The following is a 22,060-nucleotide window of genomic DNA, read 5'->3' as shown; positions in this document are numbered from 1 at the left end:
GTGCACTTCACAGCATTGCTGCTACACTTCCAATGGCACAGTACCAGCATTTCACATCATGGCTGCGACACTTTCAATGGCACGGTACCTGCAGTTCACAGCATGGCTGCTACACTTTCAATGGAATGGTACTTGCACTTCACAGCATGGTTGCTACACTTTCAATTCCATGGTACCTGCACTTCACAACATGGCTGCTATACTTTCAATGGCACGGTAACTGCACTTCTCAGCATGGCTGCTACACTTTCAATGGCACAGAATCTTTACTTCACAGCATGGCTGCTATACTTTCAATGGCACGGTACCTGCACTTCTCAGCATGGCTGCTACACTTTCAATGGCACAGTATCTGTACTTCACAGCATGGCTGCTACACTTTCAATGGCACAGGAATCTGTACTTCTCAGCATGGCTGCTACACTTTCAATGGCACGATACCTGCACTTCTCAGCAGTATCTCCATTGTCAAGGTTTTATGGTATGTTAATAGTTTTTTATACTGCGCCAAATCAGCAGCGTAGTAGTCTCAGAGCTCCTAAACTTGTCCGAGAGTTGGTCTCCGCCGGGGCAGCTTTCTGTGGCACTGTATCTGTACTTCACAGCATGGCTGCTACACTTTCAATGGCACGGTATCTGCACTTCACAGCATGGCTGCTACACTTTCAATGGCACGGTATCTGCACTTCACAGCATGGCTGCAACACTTTCAATGGCACAGTATCTGCACTTTACAGAATGGCTGCTACACTTTCAATGGCACAGTACCAGCACTTCACAGCATGGCTGCTACACTTTCAATGGCACAGTATCTGCAATTCACAGCATTGCTGCTACACTTTCAACGGCACAGTATCTGCACTTCACAGCAAGGCTGCTACACTTTCAATGGCACAGTACCTGCACTTCACAGCATGGCTGCTACACATCATTGGCACGGTACTACACTTTCAATGGCACGGTATCTGCACTTCAGAGCATGGCTGCTACACGTTCAATGGCACAGTACCGGCACTTCACAGCATGGCAGCGACACTTTCAATGGCACAGTACCTGCGCTTCACGGCATGGCTGCTACACTTTCAATGGCATGGTATCTGCACTTCACAGCATGGCTGCTACACTTTCAATGGCACGGCACCTGCAGTTCACAGCATGGCTGCTACACTTTCAATGGCATGGTACTTGCACTTCACAGCATGGCTGCTATACTTTGAATGGCACAGTAACTGCACCTCTCAGCATGGCTGCTGCACTTTCAATGGCATGGTACCTGCATTTCTCAGCATGGCTGTAAAACGTTCAATGGCACGGTATCTGTACTTCACAGCATGGCTGCTACACTTTCAATGTCATGGAATCTTTACTTCACAACATGGCTGCTATACTTTCAATGGCACAGTACCTGCACTTCTCAGCATGGCTGCTGCACTTTCAATGGCACAGTACCTGCACTTCTCAGCATGGCTGCTACACTTTCAATGGCACGGTATCTGTACTTCACAGCATGGCTGCTACACTTTCAATGGCACAGGAATCTGTACTTCTCAGCATGGCTGCTACACTTTCAATGGCACGGTACCTGCACTTCTCAGCAGTATCTCCATTGTCAAGGTCTTATGGTATGTTAATAGTTTTTTATACTGCGGCAAATCAGCAGCGTAGGAGTCTCAGAGCTCCTAAACTTGTCCGAGAGTTGGTCTCCGCCGGGAGAGCTTTCTGTGGCACTGTATCTGTACTTCACAGCATGGCTGCTACACTTTCAGTGGCACGGTATCTGCACTTCACAGCATGGCTGCTACACTTTCAATGGCACAGTATCTGCACTTCACAGCATGGCTGCTACACTTTCAATGGCACAGTATCTGCACTTCACAGCATGGCTGCTACACTTTCAATGGCACAGTATCTGCAATTCACAGCATGGCTACTACACTTTCAATGGCACGGTATTGTGGGATGTTTTTACCCATGCATCCGAGCCCTACCTCAAAAACTGTGCAGTACTGGCATTGAAAACATCATGATGGCCAGAGCTTCCCAGAAAATGCCCAGGGAAATGCATGAAGAATAGGCTGCCACCCATTTTTGCCGATGTTATGGGCACAGAAGGGCACCGCCTAAAACCACCATTGGACTACCCACACAGTAGCCTGAAACCATTGGGAATGGCAATGCTGATTGCCAAAAGCAACCCAGAATTGTGGGGAATTCATTTTCTTAAATCCCAGAAATGTGTGCATTACCAGTACTCACCACTATCAGAAAGCCGGCTTTTTAAAACAACACCAGACATTTGTGTAAAACTGAATAAATGAACCCAAAGCAGGCCAAAGAAAGACTTACTGAGAGGTGGATACAATGTAAAGTTATATTCTGAAGTGACTTGAAGGTTTATAACAAGGCTGGCTGAGCTGTGGATTTCAGCAGTTTAAGTAAATTTGGACTGAAAGACACTAAAAATCTAAATGTTTAAAAGAAATGAGTGACCTACTTTGAGTGTCACATAGGTTGCAATTATTTAAATGTCATAGTTGTAAACTTAGAATCAGCATTCTAGCTGCATATGTAAAAATTGTCTTGACTTAAACTGGGGAACAAAAAGTGACATTTTATCTGAAACCTGGCTTAAGGAACTGAATTCTGCCTGACATGTCAGGCAGAATTCAGTTCCTTAAGCCAGGTTTCAGATAAAATGTCACTTTTTGTTCCCCAGTTTAAGTCAAGACAATTTTTACATATGCAGCTAGAATGCTGATTCTAAGTTTACAACTACGACATTTAAATAATGCTCAGCCACTCTTCCCCTGGCCAAAAGGAGTTGTCACCTCTCTGATTAGGGGTGGAGCAGCTACAGGGAGTTGAACAAAGGCCTGTCCTGGACCCAGGCAGAGGGATTATTGGGGGGAGGCCATAAATGGCTTCCTCTTGAACAATGGGCCTTCCAGGGCCCAGGCAGATGGTTTATTGGGGGACCATAAAACAGCTACCTCTTGGCAGGAGCTGGGAGGGGCAGGGTCTCTGAGCTTGGCAGAAACTGGATAAACTGGTTTCTATACCATGTGACCTGAAAATACACACCCCTGGGGGCCAGAACATAAATCTAAAAAGATGGATCATTCATAGAGCGGACTTGTGAAAATTTTATAAGTGATATCATTATTCTTGTGATTTTTCTGTGCACATTTGAAGACGTGTTAGGACCCGGTGGTATGTTCAGGGGGGTTTTTAGCGGAAAAGAGGATATTACTCTAAATGTATGTATGTTAAAAATCTGACACTCCACCACCTAATGCCCACATGCTTTGCGAACATTTGTGTAAATGCGGGGACAAATCCAATATTGGTAACCCGACCAAAAAGTGAAATATGTTGCCATTTTTGAATGCAAGCCCCCAGGAAGAGCAGAGTTTGAACAGGGGATACCTCATGTGATATGTGATGGGTGCATGTAATTTTAAACAAATGTGTACCTGTGCAAATATGCATTTGGATCAGATATAGAGTGGGTGTAAAGTTGACAGGGGTGGGTTCTCTGTATCATAAACAGACCTCATCATGATGACACTTCATTTCATTCCCCCAATCAAGGGGAAGAGGAGGAAGTGGCCAATGACAAGATGAGAGGGGTAGGGCCTAGAAAGCTAGCCACTCCACCCACTTTCAAAACACATAAAAGCAGACAGTCAGGACAGATAGGGACCTCCAATTACATTTGCTGCGGAGCATGCTGCCGGACCACACCACATCCAGAGATCCAGACTTCAAATACATCAATCTCCAGAACCTGTAGCAGTACCTAGAAATCAGAGCAGTATCCAGAATCCAGAGAGGCTAGACCAGCAGAGCAGAGCTGACCCAGGCCGCTGTTAGCAGAACCAGAGAGCTGACCCAGATCACTGTGAAGTGCCGAGACCAAAACCGGAGTCCAGTCCAAAACCTGACCAGATCCGTGGGGAGGCCTATTTCTAAATATATTGTGAGTACCTAGCAGAACTGTGCAGAACCCAATCTCTTAGTTAAAATAATCTAATGCAAGCTATTTTAACTTGAGTAGAACTGTCTCCTAGAGATCCTGTCACCTGTCATTTGCAAAGCTGTCACCTGTCATTGTCTAGCTGCAAGCTGTAACCTGTCGCTTTGAACTTTTAAAATTTCAAATCCGAAAAACAACCTTCACAAAATCGTTCATAACTCCGTAACCGTTTGGGCTAGGAACTTGGTTTACCTTTCCAACAAGCCTAGAACCGACTTTCTACTCCTTATACTTTCTCCGTAATCACGATTCTCGCAAACGCGAATTTTGCCGCGATTTGCGATTTGGCCCGATTTCTTTACTTGTAAAAAGATAGCTGTTTTGCCTGAACTGCTAAATTTTTGTTTGCCTCTTAAGACCCATCCCTGAATCATTGCTAGAGTGAGCCTGGACTAATATTAACTAGATACCACTGACCCTGAACCTCTAGAGGGAATTAAAAGCATTTTAGCATATTTTTCACTTCATTGCCAGCACATATAAAAACATTTTGGGCCTGTGTTTCAAACTTCTGTAGTCTAAGCTTGCTGGGGTGAACTGAATTACATTTGATTGCATTTCTGAGAACTGTGTGCTTTCCTTCCATTTCCTTGCATTGCATAAAGGGGGGGAGTGGATTGCCAGAGAAAAGTGATTACATTGTTTTGTTGAAATCATATTGAGTATTTTCTGTATTGTATTGCATTTTCATTCAACATTGCATCCATCTGAATTTATATAAAGCATTCTCTACCACCTTATTCTTCTGTTCCTATTCACAAGTGCGCTAGTGCCAGACTATCCATTATTGATTACTGCTCAGATTAAGTGTGATATTCAATTATTAATTTATTATAACGTGTGATATATATATCTATTGTTTAAATTATCAAATAAACCTTTTAAACTTGCAAAACAGAACTACGTCGGGGCTCAGTGGGGTCAGGGGGATTCCAAGAGAGGGGTGTTATATAGGGGTAGTCATCCAGAACGCATGAACTGGACATAAAGATATATCAATAAGGGTTTTCATTCAGTATTCTAGACTAGGCGTTGACTTAGCTGTAGTATTGAATTGAATCCTCTTACAAATTGGGGGCTCGAGCCGGGATATTCTGGGTTAGATTTACCATTTTTGCAGATTAATACAGCGTGCTGGCTGACCAGATACACATATCCGGTCGGATCACCACGCTGTGTTACGCTGTAAAGCACTCATCTAAGGAACGCTCTAAGGAAAAGTTCTGTTTTGCAAAAATAAAATACAAACTTCTGTAAGTCAGGACAGAGACCAATCTCTAGAATGACGACCTTAGTAGACATGAAAATAGCCAGAGAGCACTTCTTACATAAGTTATTTGTGAGAGGTGAGTGGATTCACCAGGACCGCATGGTCTGGTTGCAGGCCATCACGCAACAGGTCACGGAAACAGGGTCAGATATATGGAGAGATCAGGGTCCCTTACATGTGGCCCTGAGTGAACTATACATGGCTCCTAAAGCTAAGGATGAACAAGACAAGATGGTTAGGATAGCGGCATACCTGTATCTATATATGGGAGCCATGCAGGACAAATGTGCTGAAGGCCAAGATCTTGCAAGTAGGCAACTGCTGGCATTACAGAAGGCCCAATCTGATCTGGACTCTTCTGAGCAGAGGCTGCACAGAAGCCAGGAGTCCGAAAATGAGAGTAGACAGCACATCATTAAAATAAAGAAGGATATGGACATCCTGCAACAGGGAAAGGCTGACCAGGGTACCAGATTTCTGGCCTTGCAGAAGGAGTACCAAGAAGGTTTGGACTCCCTACTGCAGAGCCAGAAAAAGCTGGAGCAACAGTTAGACTTCAATAGGGTATGTGCTGAGCAGGTAGTCACCCTGCAAAGCCACCTAGATAGGGAGAAGGCAGAGAGCAATAAACTGATTCTGAAAGACCTGGATACCCAGGCAGAGTATAATCAGGAGCGCCAGAAAGCTGGTGCCTTCCAAAGGCAAAGGGACGACCTGACGGTACAGATGCAGACTCTTAGTCAGGGAATGGACACCTTAGGCCAGGAAGTCTGCCACTTAAAAAGAAAAATGGAAGAAAATCACCTGGCCCACCAGGGACTGGGTGACCTCCAAAAAGAACACCAGGACTTGCTAGAGCACACCAGGAGGGTGGAGGAGGCTATGGCAAGACAGGAGCAGGCCAGTAGGGATGGGACTCAGGAGGTAACCCTCCTGCAGCAAAGACTGGCCCCGTGCTCCAGGACCAATCAGGAAACGCAGAGAGAGAATGAGGCCCTCTGCCAGCACAATGATAGGCTCCAACAACAGGTAGCAATGCAGGAGAGACTGATAGAGTCTAGTAAGGCCTTAGCTGAGGAACTGAAGGCGCAGGCTCTTGCATTGCAACAGGGAGCAGGGGCGGATAGAGACCAGGTTCGCTGGGAAAGGGAAACTCCTGAGCATAACCTCAGGAGCCCTAGTACCAGAGGCCTTTATCTCTCTCAGTCCCTGGACTCTGCCACCCCCATGTCCCCTGGCGCACATGAGCACCGGGCCACAGGGATGGCAGATTACTATCCAGCCAGAAGCATGGGGCTCATAGGCCAGTACCTCCCAGGAATGGATGGGCGGGCATCCGGGTATGGGCACCCAAGCACAGTACAATTTAGTGGAGAACCCCAGGAGAATAGGCCCATTAAGGGCATCCTGAAAACTTCTGCCCAGTTAGGTCAGTCGGGGGGGGTACCCATCAAATCCTGGCAGCAAGGAGGAATCTGAAGACTCCTCTGAACGGCGCAGGACACAGGAGACCAGGTCCCCACATTCTGCCAGCCACTCCCAGGCTCGCAGAATCCGGGAAAACCTGGACGAGCAGACAGGAACCTCTGGGAGCAGTGCCTCTGAGTCAGAGGATGAATGGACCAGGGTTGCCCGAACCAAAAAGGCCAATAAGACAAAAAGGGCCTTGCTTAAGGACCCATTGAAACAGATTAAGGCAATCAGGAGTGTCATCACGCCTTATCATAGGAACGCCAAGTACTCTGTTTGGGAACACTTGGAGCTCTATGAGCAAATGATGGAGACTTTTCATTTGAAGGACAGCCAAAGCTGTATCCAATATGTTAAGTGGACCTTCTCACCAGAATACTCCAGTTTCTTTGCGGGGCTGGAGGACCAAAATCATTTAAGATGGTCCACCTATAAGGCAGCCATCTTGAAACATTTTTCTGTGCACCGAAATGCTCAAGAGGCTCGCAAGGCGGCCTACAATTTGCAATGTGGGGAGGATCAGGCCCCACAAGAGTTTGTGCAAGAATTAAAGCGTGCTTTTGCGCAGACCACCAGAAGGGTGCGCACGGACAGCAGAGAATTTGTTAATACTTTTTTCCATGCCTTGCCCAAATACATAATGACCCAGCTTGTGAGAGATTTTCATGAGAAAAGATCTTTAGAATGGGTCATTGAACAAGCCACCCGCATCTACGAGGTGCAGAAACCGGTGGAAAACAAAAACCAGCCCAAAAACCCCAAAACCAACAGCACCCCTGCTGCTGCCAAGGTGGCAGAGGTAAAGGTTGCCCCCGTTTTGGATTTGGAGATGGGGGGGCCTAAAAACGTACCTGCACCTAATAATGCTAGGCCCAGAAGGTCCTCGGGCCAGTCACAGACAGGGAGCCAAGGAGGCAGCCCCACAAATGGGGTCCCTCGCTCTCCTGATTATGTAAGTCCCCGTTACAAGGGAAATCGACCCATCCTGGGTTATGTGTGGACTCCTCCATCCCAAGGGGGGGGATCCAGCCAGGCACCTAACCCAGGGAACTTCCCTCCTAACTTCCCACCGGAGGGCAGAAATTCTCCAAATCCTGGGCAGAACTTTTTCCCCAGGTATCCACCCAACTTCCAACCCCAAAATCATCCATCCTTCTTTCCCCAATTCCCTGAGCCCAGACAACCTAATCCGGGTGAGGGGAGGCCAAGGGTGGAGGGGTACCCAAATCTTCCCAATCCAGGGTATTACCAGAGAAGGGATAGCTACCCTTCCCGGGATCAGCCCAGGGGAGAAAACAGGGCCCCGTATCAGCCTGAGCGGGTTTCCCAGTTAGAGCGCCAGGTTCAGAACATGGCACAGGAGCTGGGTCGCGTGCTAAGGGCTCAGCAGAACCCTCAGATGGGCATGCCGGCACAGAATGCCCCAAACTCTGGACCTGGTGCTCCAGAACAATGACGGGGGCAGCACCCCGATAACACACCGGTTCCCAGGGAGGAGGCACAAAGGGGAAGGGGGGTGTAAAGCCTTGGAGGAAGCTTCCTTCCAAACTTGTAAACAGCCCCTGGAAAACCAGGAACCGGAAACAAAATCTCCTGCCCCTGAAAGCCTGCCTCCCAAGGAGCAGAGGGGTGGTAGGAGAAACAAAGGACCCAAACAGACCTGTTTTGTGGAAGAAATACAGATCTTCCAATTTGAAGGAGAGGGATCCCCAGAGGATCCTGGGGAAAGGATCTTCTCCTTCAGAGATGGGGGAACTCCTCCCAAGGAAAAATGGGTCCCAAAAGATTCCACTATAGACTGGGGAGATGTGAAGACTGAGCTACCGCCGCCCACTATCTTATCCCAGAACCCACAATACCAAAATCCCCTGGTTCAAACCCATCCTGGTGACTGCCTCCAAGAAGGGGGGGGCGGCCCAGAACCGGAACCAGGGGAACCCACAATGGCTCTGATCTCCAGTTGCCAACTTTTTCCTTCAGATTCCCAAGGCTCTCCACAGAAGTCTGCCCAAATTTCTTCTCTTGCAATGTCCAAAACCAGAAAATTAGCCCACCAGTTGTCCAAAAATGTGCATTATCTGTGCCCCCTTGAGGAGAAGGAGGGAAGATACTATGCCCCGGTACAAGTACAGGGGCAGGGTACAATTTTGGCGCTGGTGGACACGGGATCTCAAGCTACCCTTCTGTCCAGAAGGGCCTTTGATGAACCGAATGCAGGAAGGGGAGGGAATTACCAAATTCCTCTCACCTCACTTCCTGGACAACTCCAGAACTTTGACGGGAAGGAAATTCCCGTCGAGGGGATGGCAGATTTGGACATTAAAATTGGGCGACACAAGTTGAAACACCCGGTCATAGTTGTGACTCCAGAGGGCACCCCTTGTTTACTAGGGAATGTCCTCCTGAGAAGGTTGTCACCCCTAATAGATTGCGTAAACAAGGTCCTCTGGACCCAGACTAGCCGACCCATAAAATTAAAACAGAGTGTCAACCATGTTAGTTTAAACGGCACATGCCACATGGTTGAACAAAAATCTGACCAAGTAGAATTCCACTTCCAGAATAACCAAATTCCAGACGTGACAGTAATAGCAGTAGGACAACAGACTGGTGATGGGGGGTCCTCTCTATTTCTGAAAATCAACCTTCCTTCCAGTTTAAGGTGGCATTCCACACTGGAAGGAAACACCCTGAAATTCTTTACTAATCCACAATCAGAAACTCCCACTCCTATAGTCCAGAAAGAGGTGAAATCAGCTCAGAGCCTGGCTGATATTCAGCAAATTGGAGAGCAGTTGTTCATCCCTGTCCAGTTAAATGATGGGAAGGACTCTGTTCTCGCTCGAGTGTGTGTGAACAACGGTAAGCGCTTCATCAGCGAAGCCATGTTCCGCCAACTCCCAAAAGATCCAGCCATTCCCACATTCAAACTGATAGACAAATGGGAAATGGACCTGGAAGCGCCTAACTCCAAACATCTCCTGCCAAGCAGGTGTATGCTCAAAATTTCCATTGGCAACAAGAGCATAGTCCATAATTGTTGGGTCGTGCGAGACGTCACTGCCGCCTTTTACTTAGGCAGTGACATTCTCAATCGCTTTGCCATTAGTTTGGACCTAATAAACTTCAAAGCTTGGTCCCGATTAGCAGATAATCCCATGGGCTTTGATAATCCAGAAAAAGCATTTAGGTCAGCTCAATTGCTACCTTATGCAGTTGAAATTCAGATTAAAGAGGAAGTCACCATCCCAGAAAGGACCCGACAATTCTCCCTGGAAGTGAAAGTTAAAAGAGGACAATAATTGCAAAAACCCTGATGCTTATATACATCTAAATGCTTCTCTCCAACAGCAAGGGTTGGGGGTAAACCCAACACCATTAGTCAATATAGAACATGACACATTCTAATAGAGGTGGATAACAGTGACTTAAAGAGTATTACTCTAGCCGCAGGCACCATTATTGGAATGGCGGTTGATGACCGACATTTTTCCATCGATTTAGGAAATGAACTGTTAGGACCAATCCCCAAGGACTGTTTTGACAGTGACAGTGATGACAATACAACACCAGACAGGATTTTTACCCGGCATGGGGGGAACGTCCTGGTGTACACTTCTTGCCCTTATGGTAAGGAAGATGTGACTTGTGACTTCAGGAGGGATGAGGTGATTTTCCAGGTCCATGAGGGCTGCCTTTCCCACCTGAAGCCTGCAGTCCAAATCAGCACTCTGACCAGGGACTTCTCCACCCAACTGGAGGAGGCCGCTGAAATAGCCAAACCAGAAGTCTTTCCAGGCTTCAGGCAGATGGTGGAAGAGAGAGTCAACCTCGCTGATGCCTGTGTGACTCTGGAACAAAAGCAAAAGATGAAACAAGTTTTCTTGGATTTCCAAGATCTCTTTGCGGTAGACTCATATGACTGTGGTCGCACTGACATCCACACAACAACAATCCCCACGGACCCTGGAATGACTCCAGTGTTTGTGAAGCAATATCGTTTGCCTCTCGCATCCATGGAGTCCCTTACTGAAATAATTAAGAACCTTGAGTCCAGGGGAATAATCCGTCCAGTCCACAGCACCTTCAATAATCCGGTGCTGGGAATATTGAAGCCAAACGGCCAGTGGAGACTCTGCGCCGACCTCAGGGAGCTCAACAAACGGGTCCATACTTCCCGATGGCCTCTGCCCTATATTGACCAAGGGCTGGCCCAGATCCAGGGGTCACAGGTATTCACTGCAATAGACCTGACCAATGGATACTGGACTGTGCCTGCCAGTAGGGAGGACCAATACAAGCTGGCTTTTACCTTTGGGGGCCAGCAGTACACATGGACCTGGACTCCCTTCGGATACCTTAACTCCGGTAATGAGTTTAACATTTTCCTACATAAGGCCATGCCCGACCTGGGTGCTAGCGGTAACCTGGCTTATGTAGATGATGTCCTCATCAAAAGTTCATCTGTGGAGGAACACATAGCGGAGATCCGTTATGTTCTGACCCAGTTGACGGCCGCCGGAGCAAAACCTTCCTTTCAGAAAGCACAGTGGTGTAGAACCTGTGTTAATTTCTTGGGGCATGAGATTACTCCTCAGGATCTCTGTCCCCAGGAAAAGAAAGTGGAAGCACTTCAGAAACAGAAAGACCCCGCAACTCTGCGGGAACTAAGGAGCCTTCTTGGACTGACTAATTACAGCAGAAAGTTCATTGAGGGCTACGCAGAGATCACCAGACCCCTGATTCATCTCTTGAAGGGGGGGGTCAAGTGGGAATGGGGTCCAGAACAAGCCGAGGCAGTAAGACAACTCAAAAGAAGCCTCTCACAAGTGCCCTGCCTAGCTTACCCTGTCAGAAACAAGGAGTTCTTCCTGGAGACGGGGTTCTCTAATACGTGCTTGACAACAGTATTATACCAAAAGCATGACAAGGTCAATAAAGTAATCTCCTATGCAAGCAAAACTTTATCCTCTGTGGAGGAAAAATTCAACGATTGTGAGAAGGCACTCCTGGCAACGGTGTGGGCACTGAAGAATTACCGCCCGTTTATCCAGGGGGAACACATCATAGTGGAGACTCCACACCAGCCTCTGCAATATCTCCAAAGTGACAGAATCCGGGCCAGAAATGTGAGTAATTCCCGAATTACTTCCTGGATTCTGTCAATGCAAGGCTTTCCTGTGGAGGTCCGATATGGCCAAAACAAGAAGAGTCCCCTCGCGCAAGGTCTGGCTGACTTGCATGATTGTGCCAGAGAAAACTGTCTCGAGGACGAAAGTCTAAAAATCAAGGACAACATGGAGGCATACCTTAATTCCCCACACAAAGTCTTTGAAGAGGACAAGTGTGAGGGAATGCCCACTGTCTATGTGGATGGATGCTCTTACCATGTTGACAACAACGGGGAGAAAGAACTGGTGGCCGGCGTAGGGAATGCATGGGTGAATGAGTCCCCAGAACCCTCCGCTGGATACAAAATTGGTCCCCGAAGTAGTCAGGTGGCAGAATTGATGGCTGTGCATCAGGCCATCCTCACTGCTGTCCAGCATCAACTCCGCGAACTGGTCATAATCACAGATTCAGATTATGTACGGAACGGGTTCGTGGAGCACCTGGTTAATTGGAAAACCAGAGGCATGTTATGTGCTAACAACAAACCCTTGAAACATGGGAAGTTGATCCAAAACATTGATGATCTGGTCACCTCGAATGAGATGACCATCTATTGGAAAAAGATCAAGGGTCATTCCAAAGTAGAGGGACCAGACAAAACTGGAAATTACTTAGCTGATCAGCTGGCCAAAACCTGGGCCATCCAAGGGGATCTAATTGAGATTGAGTCCCTGTTGGGGGAAATCCAGGTCACTGCTATCACTAGGTCCCAGACAAATGCTCACAATGATCTTTTGATTGCACAATGGAGTAAGGAGACCCCTGATGCTGATTTGATTACAGCTCAGAAGGGGGATCCAATTATTGGTAAGTTTTACCAACACCTTGAGGACCCTGAGAACTTTCCCCTGACGGATACCGATTACATTGGGAAAGAGGACCTAAGAGTGTTGATGAAATGTCCAAAAATGTTCCGAATCCAAGACGGTTTGCTGGTAAGGAAATCCAAAGCTGGCCACGATCAGTGGGTGGTTCCTACCTCCTTCCGAAGCCTGATGTTAAGTCACGCCCATGATGCGGCTACAGCCAGTCATAGGGGGTTTCACACAACACTTGAGATCTTAAGAGAGGTTGCATACTGGCCACACATGGGGCAGGACCTCGACCAATACTTGAAGGGGTGTCTTGTGTGTGCACAATTTCAGCCATCATCCCTCACGCACCGTGCGCCTCTCCAAAAGAGGGGGATGACACTGCCATGGTCAGATTTGCAAATCAACTTTGTAGGCCCTGTGATTCGCTCGATTAGAGGAAACAAGTACATGTTGACCGTTACATGCTTGTTTACCAAGTGGGTGGAATGTCTCCCAGCCCCAAATTGCAAGGCAGAAACTGCAGCTGCCCTGATGATTAAATACATCTTTTCCCGTTTCGGACAGGGGTAGCCACTTCACCAGTGAAGTAATGACAAAGATGTGGGAGATACTGGGGGTCAAAAGGAAGTTGCATAATGCCTACCGGCCAGCTTCTTCTGGGGCAGTAGAGAGATATAACCGAACCATTGTGAGCATATTAAAGAAGTTTGTGGCAGATTCTGGGCCAAGTTGGGATATCCGATTACCTCTGGTCCTAATGGCCATCAGATCTACCCCTTCATCTGCAACCAAAATGTCACCATTTGAGTTGATGACTGGGCGCAAGATGGTGCTTCCTCAGCATTTGCTCTACAGGACCCAAGAGCAGACACTGATAAATGCCTCCACAACTCATGAGTATGTGGAGAATTTAAGGAAACACCTTCAACATGCTTTTGCTTATGCTCAGCGGAATCTAGAAAGATCAGCTGATAGCATGAAGACCCACTATGACCTGAAGACTTCCAGGAAGGAATATCAGGTGGGGGACCGGGTCTATCCATACAATTTCCAAAGGAACCAGGCCAAACAGCGAAAATGTTTGCCTACATGGAAGGGACCCTGTGAGATTATAGACAAGATCTTCCCTGTGGCCTACAAGATCCGCATCCCCAAAGGCGGTTTGGCAGAGGGGGAAGACAAGTGGGTCCACATTAACCAGTTGAAGTGTTGCCATCCCAGGCACACTCTGCAACAACTGGAGGAATCCTCTGGAATCCTAGAGGGTACTGTCTCAGATTAATTCAGTTCTAACTTAAAATATCCTACATATCGCCTATCAAATTCTGAGTTTCTCAATGTGGATGTTTTCGTTTTTGAATGCAAAAAGAAATGTGCATGTTCATATCTGTTGAGTTCTAAAATATATATGCCACCCCTCTATATCAATGGTGGGGGAAAAATGTCCATGAATAGGTATTGCCGCTCTTCCTTTGTCGTCCTAGGAGAAAGAAAACCTTGAGACTGGCCAGGGAGGACGATCCGGAGACCAGGAGCAGAGACGCAAGGGGCCCGGGGTACCGCCCAATCTTCCCATCAGGACCGGCGAGGAGAACCGATCGATCCGACGGGATGGAGAAAAAGATGCTGAACTGTGCCATCTATTGGAAGAAGATGAGGAAACATCCCAGATCTTGCGAGTTCCATCAGTGAAACAGAATGGCCATCGCAAGAGGGGGGCTTGTGGGATGTTTTTACCCATGCATCCGAGCCCTACCTCAAAAACTGTGCAGTACTGGCATTGAAAACATCATGATGGCCAGAGCTTCCCAGAAAATGCCCAGGGAAATGCATGAAGAATAGGCTGCCACCCATTTTTGCCGATGTTATGGGCACAGAAGGGCACCGCGTAAAACCACCATTGGACTACCCACACAGTAGCCTGAAACCATTGGGAATGGCAATGCTGATTGCCAAAAGCAACCTAGAATTGTGGGGAATTCATTTTCTTAAATCCCAAAAATGGGTGCATTACCAGTACTCACCACTATCAGAAAGCCGGCGTTTTAAAACAACACCAGACATTTGTGTAAAACTGAATAAATGAACCCAAAGCAGGCCAAAGAAAGACTTACTGAGAGGTGGATACTGGTTATATTCTGAAGTGACTTGAAGGTTTATAACAAGACTGGCTGAGCTGTGGATTTCAGCAGTTTAAGTAAATTTGGACTCAAAGACCCTAAAAATCTAAATGTTTAAAAGAAATGAGTGACCTACTTTGAGTGTCACATAGGTTGCAATTATTTAAATGTCATAGTTGTAAACTTAGAATCAGCATTCTAGCTGCATATATACAAATTGTCTTGACTTAAACTGGGGAACAAAAAGTGACATCTTATCTGAAACCTGGCTTAAGGAACTGAATTCTGCCTGACATCTACCCCCACAGGAGTTAAAACCTGCTCAGCCACTCTTCCCCTGGCCAAAAGGAGTTGTCACCTCTCTGATTAGATTAGGGGTGGAGCAGCTACAGGGAGTTGAACAAAGGCCTGTCCTGGACCCAGGCAGAGGGTTTATTGGGGGGAGGCCATAAATGGCTTCCTCTTGAGCAATGGGCCTTCCAGGGTCCAGGCAGATGGTTTATTGGGGGACCGTAAAACAGCTTCCTCTTGGCAGGAGCTGGGTGGGGCAGGGTCTCTGAGCTTGGCAGAAACTGGATAAACTGGTTTCTATACCATGTGACCTGAAAAGACACACCCCTGGGGGACAGAACATAAATCTAAAAAGATGGATCATTCATAGAGCGGACTTGTGAAAATTTTATAAGTGATATCATTATTCTTGTGATTTTTCTGTGCACATTTGAAGACGTGTTAGGACCCGGTGGTATGTTCAGGGGGGTTTTTAGCGGAAAAGAGGATATTACTCTAAATGTATGTATGTTAAAAATCTGACACTCCACCACCTAATGCCCACATGCTTTGCGAACATTTGTGTAAATGCGGGGACAAATCCAATATTGGTAACCCGACCAAAGAGTGAAATATGTTGCCATTTTTTAATGCAAGCCCCCAGGAAGAGCAGTGTTTGAACAGTGGATACCTCATGTGATATGTGATGGGTGCATGTAATTTTAAACAAATGTGTACCTGTGCAAATATGCATTTGGATCAGATATAGAGTGGGTGTAAAGTTGACAGGGGTGGGTTCTCTGTATCATAAACAGACCTCATCATGATGACACTTCATTTCATTCCCCCAATCAAGGGGAAGAGGAGGAAGTGGCCAATGACAAGTTGAGAGGGCTAGGGCCTAGAAAGCTAGCCTCTCCACCCACTTTCAAAACACATAAAAGCAGACAGTCAGGACAGATAGGGACCTCCAATTCCATTTGCTGCGGAGCATGCTGCCGGACCACACCACATCCAGAGATCCAGACTTCAAATACATCAATCTCCAGAACCTGTAGCAGTACCTAGAAAGCAGAGCAGTATCCAGAATCCAGAGAGGCTAGACCAGCAGAGCAGAGCTGACCCAGGCCGCTGTTAGCAGAACCAGAGAGCTGACCCAGATCACTGTGAAGTGCCGAGACCAAAACCAGAGTCCAGTCCAAAACCTGACCAGATCCGTGGGGAGGCCTATTTCTAAATATATTGTGAGTACCTAGCAGAACTGTGCAGAACCCAATCTCTTAGTTAAAATAATCTAATGCAAGCTATTTTAACTTGAGTAGAACTGTCTCCTAGAGATCCTGTCACCTGTCATTTGCAAAGCTGTCACCTGTCATTTTCTAGCTGCAAGCTGTAACCTGTCGCTTTGAACTTTTAAAATTTCAAATCCGAAAAACAACCTTCACAAAATCGTTCATAACTCCGTAACCGTTTAGGCTAGGAACTTGGTTTAACTTTCCTCTGAAAGCTTAGAATCTTACCTTTCCAACAAGCCTAGAACCGACTTCCTACTCCTTTCCTATACTTTCTCCGTAATCACGATTCTCTCACCCGCGAATTTTGCCGCAATTTGCGATTTGGCCCGATTTCTTTACTTGTAAAAAGATAGCTGTTTTGCCTGAACTGCTAAATTTCATTTGCCTCTTAAGAACCATCCCTGAATCATTGCTAGAGTGAGCCTGGACTAATATTAACTAGATACCACTGACCTGAACCTCTAGAGGGAATTAAAAGCATTTTAGCATATTTTTCACTTCATTGCCAGCACATATAAAAATATTTTGGGCCTGTGTTTCAAACTTCTGTAGTCTAAGCTTGCTGGGGTGAACTGAATTACATTTGATTGCATTTCTGAGAACTGTGTGCTTACCTTCCATTTCCTTGCATTGCATAAAGGGGGGGAGTGGATTGCCAGAGAAAAGTGATTACATTGTTTTGTTGAAATCATATTGAGTATTTTCTGTATTGCATTTTCATTCAACATTGCATCCATCTGAATTTATATAAAGCATTCTCTAACACCTTATTCTTCTGTTCCTATTCACAAGTGTGCTAGTGCCAGACTATCCATTATTGATTACTGCTCAGATTAAGTGTGATATTCAATTATTAATTTATTATAACGTGTGATATATATATCTATTGTTTAAATTATCAAATAAACCTTTTAAACTTGCTAAACAGAACTACTTCGTGGCTCAGTGGGGTCAGGGGGATTCCAAGAGAGGGGTGTTATATAGGGATAGTCATCCAGAACGCATGAACTGGACATAAAGATATATCAATAAGGGTTTTCATTCAGTATTCTAGACTAGGCGTTGACTTAGCTGTAGTATTGAATTGAATCCTCTTACAGTATCTGTACTTCACAGCATGGCTGCTACACTTTCAATGGCACAGTAGCAGCACTTCACAGCATGGCTGCTACACTTTCAATGGCATAGTATCTGCAATTCACAGCATTGGTGCTACACTTTCAATGGCACAGTATCTGCACTTCACAGCATGGCTGCTACACTTTCAATGGCACAGTACCTGCACTTCACAGCATGGCTGCTACACTTTCAATGGCACGGTACTACACTTTCAATGGCACGGTATTTGCACTTCAGAGCATGGCTGCTACTTGTTTAATGGCACAGTACTGGCACATCAAAGCTTGGCAGCAACACTTTCAATGGCACAGTACCTGCACTTCACAGCATGGCTGCTATACTTTCAATGGCACGGTACCTGCAGTTCACAGCATGGCTGCTACACTTTCAATGGCATGGTACTTGCACTTCATAGCATGGTTGCTACACTTTCAATTCCATGGTACCTGCACTTCACAGCATGGCTGCTATACTTTCAATGGCACGGTAACTGCACTTCTCAGCATGGCTGCTGCACTTTCAAAGGCACTTTCAATGACTTTCAGTCTCAGAGCTCCCAAACTTGTCCGAGAGTTGGTCTCCGCCAGGGCAGCTTTCTGTCAAATCCATGCATGTACACCAATGAAATTCGTAAAGCTTGTCTACTCGGCGCGCGCAGCCACCTGCTCTTATTTTTCTTTTCACAGTTGAATCTTCGGAAAAGTCAGACAGGTCCTTCCCGCGTGACTGCGCAGAGATTTACAAACAGGGCATCCGGGACAACGGCATCTACACCATCCAGCCAATCCCGCTCAAGCAGCCATTCGAGGTACGGTTGCGGTTAATGCACCCAGTTGGGAGGGGAACTGGGCGCATTCACTTGTGCCAGCACTTCTCCATCTGGGCCTCCCAGCTCTGGCACAGAGGTTATGATTCAAATGAACACCGGTCAACTGATACAAAAACTAAAATTGTGTTTCAGAATTGCCCAGAGCTGGTTTGTCCAGGATCCTTGTGGTGTAAGTGCTCGGATTTACCCAGTTCCAGCTTCCAGGCTTACTCTCTCGCTCTGCTGCCGACTCACTCACCCACTTAACCGCTTATACACCCACTCATTCATAGGCTCACTCCCCCACATACTCTTACTCTCGCCCACCAACATACGTTCATATACACACGCACTGAAGCACACATGCCCTCACTGGCATACTCACACACATGCTCGCTCATGCTGTCCTCATGACCCACCTACGTGCTCACTAACTCACTGTCACGTGATGCTTTATCTGTCAACGTGAAGTGATGAGATGGAAGGGTTCTATGTTCTTAGATCGCCAGGTTTGTTCCGCTGAGTTTTTTTGCTGAACATGTTAATCGAAAAAAAACGAATTGACTTTTTATTTTATTTGGGGCATTTCTATTATCTAGTCCTTATTCCCAACACTGTACCCCTTATATTCCCGCATCCACCTTCCCTCCCCCATTTTTTTCGATGAGCTTTTTCAGCCGAAAATTTTCAGCAAAAACTGCCAATGTAACTACTTTAAACTGATGTAATATATGACTTGTAGAGCGCTTATCGTACAGGTGCATTCGAAGTTCTACGACATTAGAGTCCGGTATACAAACATCATTGCATTTCTAAATATCCATATACAGAGGAAAATAGAACCAACATTAAACTTTAAACTTTAGAAATATATGTCTTGGGAGAATTCACGGGAGAATTCACGGTGGGCCTCTGCACTACAGGTCTGGTTTGTGAAGTTACCCACACAAAAGAGACCCGTGGTGGAGAGGTGCCAACGGGAAATCTCCCGGGTTCCCTGTAGGACAGTGCACCCCTGGGTAACCACACAAAAGGGATCTGAGGTGCAGAGGCCCATCCACAAATCCCGAGTTCCCTGTAGGACAGTCCACCCCTGGGTAACCACACAAAAGAGACCTGTGGTGCAGAGGCCCACCCGGAAATCTCCCGGGTTCCCTGTAGGACAGTGCACCCCTGGGTAACCACACAAAAAGGACCCGCGGTGCAGAGGTCCTCCAGGACATCTCCAGAGTTCCCTGTAGGACAGTGCACCCCTGGGTAACCACACAAAAGGGATCTGTGGTGCAGAGGCCCACCCGGAAATCTCCCGGGTTCCCTGTAGGACAGTGCACCCCTGGGTAACCACACAAAAAGGACCCGCGGTGCAGAGGTCCTCCAGGACATCTCCAGAGTTCCCTGTAGGACAGTGCACCCCTGGGTAACCACACAAAAGGGACCTGTGGTGCAGAGGCCCACCCGGAAATCTCCCGGGTTCCCTGTAGGACAGTGCACCCCTGGGTAACCACACAAAAGGGACCCGCGGTGCAGAGGCCCTCCAGGACATCTCCAGAGTTCCCTGTAGGACAGTGCACCCCTGGGTAACCACACAAAAGGGACCCACGGTGCAGAGGCCCACCCGGAAATCTCCCGGGTTTCCTGTAGGACAGTGCATCCCTGGGTAACCACACAAAAGGGACCCACGGTGCAGAGGCCCTCCAGGACATCTCCCGAGTTCCTTGTAGGCCAGTCCAGCAGTGACTGTACAGATGGGGGCAATCTGGAATTGGGAAACAGTATTCTGAGCTCCTTACGCGTATAGCTTTTGTTTCTCCCGTTTGGAAGAATCTTTTCATAGAAACGGACTATTCGTTTGGACGGTCCATTGGTGGAGGAACACCTTCCACAGGACCAGCACCTGATAAAAGAGAACACCCTTTTATTCTGCACCAATAAACATGCAGAGTTGGCGTAGCTCCAAATCTGACCTGCAGATTTTTCTGCAGAAAATGCAGATTTCTTGTGAACACAGATTTTCAAAACTGAAATCACCTGCAGATCACAAACTGATTGGACAGCTGTAGCCGATTTTCCCCCTGTAACTATGGAAATTCCGGCTTGCAAAAAGATGAAAATATTTCTTCAGATTTCACAAAGTTTTCCGTATGTGCGGACTGCCTCTAGCCATACGGGCTGTGTCGACACGTAATGCAGAAATTCAGAAATTACAAAAGAAATACCTATTCCATTGGTAGTAGGTTCGATGCAACATAAGCCATGCTGAAAATGGGAAAATAATGCTCTGGGTGACGGGGATAGGGCTTGATTTATGGCAGCAACTTTAAAAAAACTGTGATAAAATAAATAACATCAAGTTTTATAGAGACGTCTTGAAGCTTGCATAGATCCCATAATAAATGTACCCAACAATATATAAATCAATTTGCATGTCTTAAAACCGCCCATTGGAAGCTGCTCCAAAAAATAGAACCCCTTTTTTAGGCCACCTTGGAGTAGTCTCTAGTGGATGGTATTTTGCCCCCATCAGGTTTTTTTTTAGCTGAAACTCACGTGGCCTATACCTCCGCTCCCGCACTCCCCTGCCCGCCTCGCCCAATCTTCCCCACTGTGTCCTGTCAATAGCAACTACACAACTCTCCCAACCCGAACCAAATGCAACAGACCGCTGATCCGGCCCCCTTCAGTCCACACATCAAACTCCTCTGGCCACCTCACCCACTTACCTGCTCCCCCTCAACTTCCTGCTTCCAGCTACCACAGGCCACCACCTCCTTATGTGGTATGAGGTCTTCTCTAGGCACTTATCAGTCTATTTAAGAAGCGGTCCAGGAAACCTGATCTTTAGACCGAATGCCATAAATCATTAAAGTAACATGTTGAACAAAGAGTGTTTGCTTTATTTTCAACATCCTGAAGGGAAGTTTACCATTAACAGCATGTAAAGTGGGCTCTTATGTGTGGTAACCTATTTTATTACCACATTTTCTCATAGGAAAAGGGTTGGGCTTGTTGAACATATGTAATATGGGGCCACTTTGAAAATTAGTTCCAGGGCCTCTCTTGATTCCCAGTCCACACCTGCTGCAGCCCCCTCCAGGTATCTCATTCCGAGATTGGTGGTAGTCATGGCGCTATTGCACCATGACTGCCACCAATAACGGGTCCGGCACCGGTGTAGTTCAATGGGGACTTATCGGTCTAGTCCGACCCTGGCGGGACCGGTAAGTCCCCATTGAATATGTCATTCCCATTTGAGCCCCCATAGGGCTCAATGGGAATGGGGAGGGCGCTTATAACGGGCTCGCGATGCGCAAGGCTGTTATTAGCGCCCTGGTCCCTTAGCGCGACCCGTAAGGGACTTGTGGTCTGACCACACGTTCCTCACGGTCCCCGCCAAACGGACCTCGGAATAGGGCGGTAGGGGATTACCGGCACCGGTCTCCTTACCGGTGCCCGGTATCTCTTACCACCCTACTCGTAATGAGGCCCTATGCCTTTTTTTTAAAATAAAGCCTGAAGCTCTCGCACATGAGTTAGAGCGTCAGGCTTTACCAAAAAAAGGGTTCAATTGAGGACACCTAGCACTGTGGGAGATGGCCTCTGCTGTGGTTCCCGAGGACTGAGAAACCACAGTTGTTGGCTCTTTGCGTGTGTCAAGCTCTGCAACAGGATGTTGTCAAACATCATA

General features: G+C 46.9%; 1 protein-coding gene across 1 annotated transcript in view; it reads left to right on the top strand.

Annotated features, from left to right (window-relative positions):
• LOC138566264 (uncharacterized) overlaps window positions 1-22,060 on the top strand; it is a 171,688-nt gene that overhangs the window by 140,294 nt on the left and 9,334 nt on the right. The window contains exon 3 of the mRNA XM_069643351.1: window positions 18,254-18,375. Within this exon, the coding sequence (XP_069499452.1) occupies window positions 18,254-18,375 (122 nt within the window). The remainder of the gene's footprint in view (window positions 1-18,253; window positions 18,376-22,060) is intronic.

The sequence above is a fragment of the Ambystoma mexicanum genome, chromosome 2p (assembly GCF_040938575.1).
Source record: "Ambystoma mexicanum isolate Mex_15411 chromosome 2p, UKY_AmexF1_1, whole genome shotgun sequence".
NCBI classification, from domain to species: Eukaryota; Metazoa; Chordata; class Amphibia; order Caudata; family Ambystomatidae; genus Ambystoma; species Ambystoma mexicanum.
This window is presented reverse-complemented; position numbering and strand designations above follow the sequence as displayed.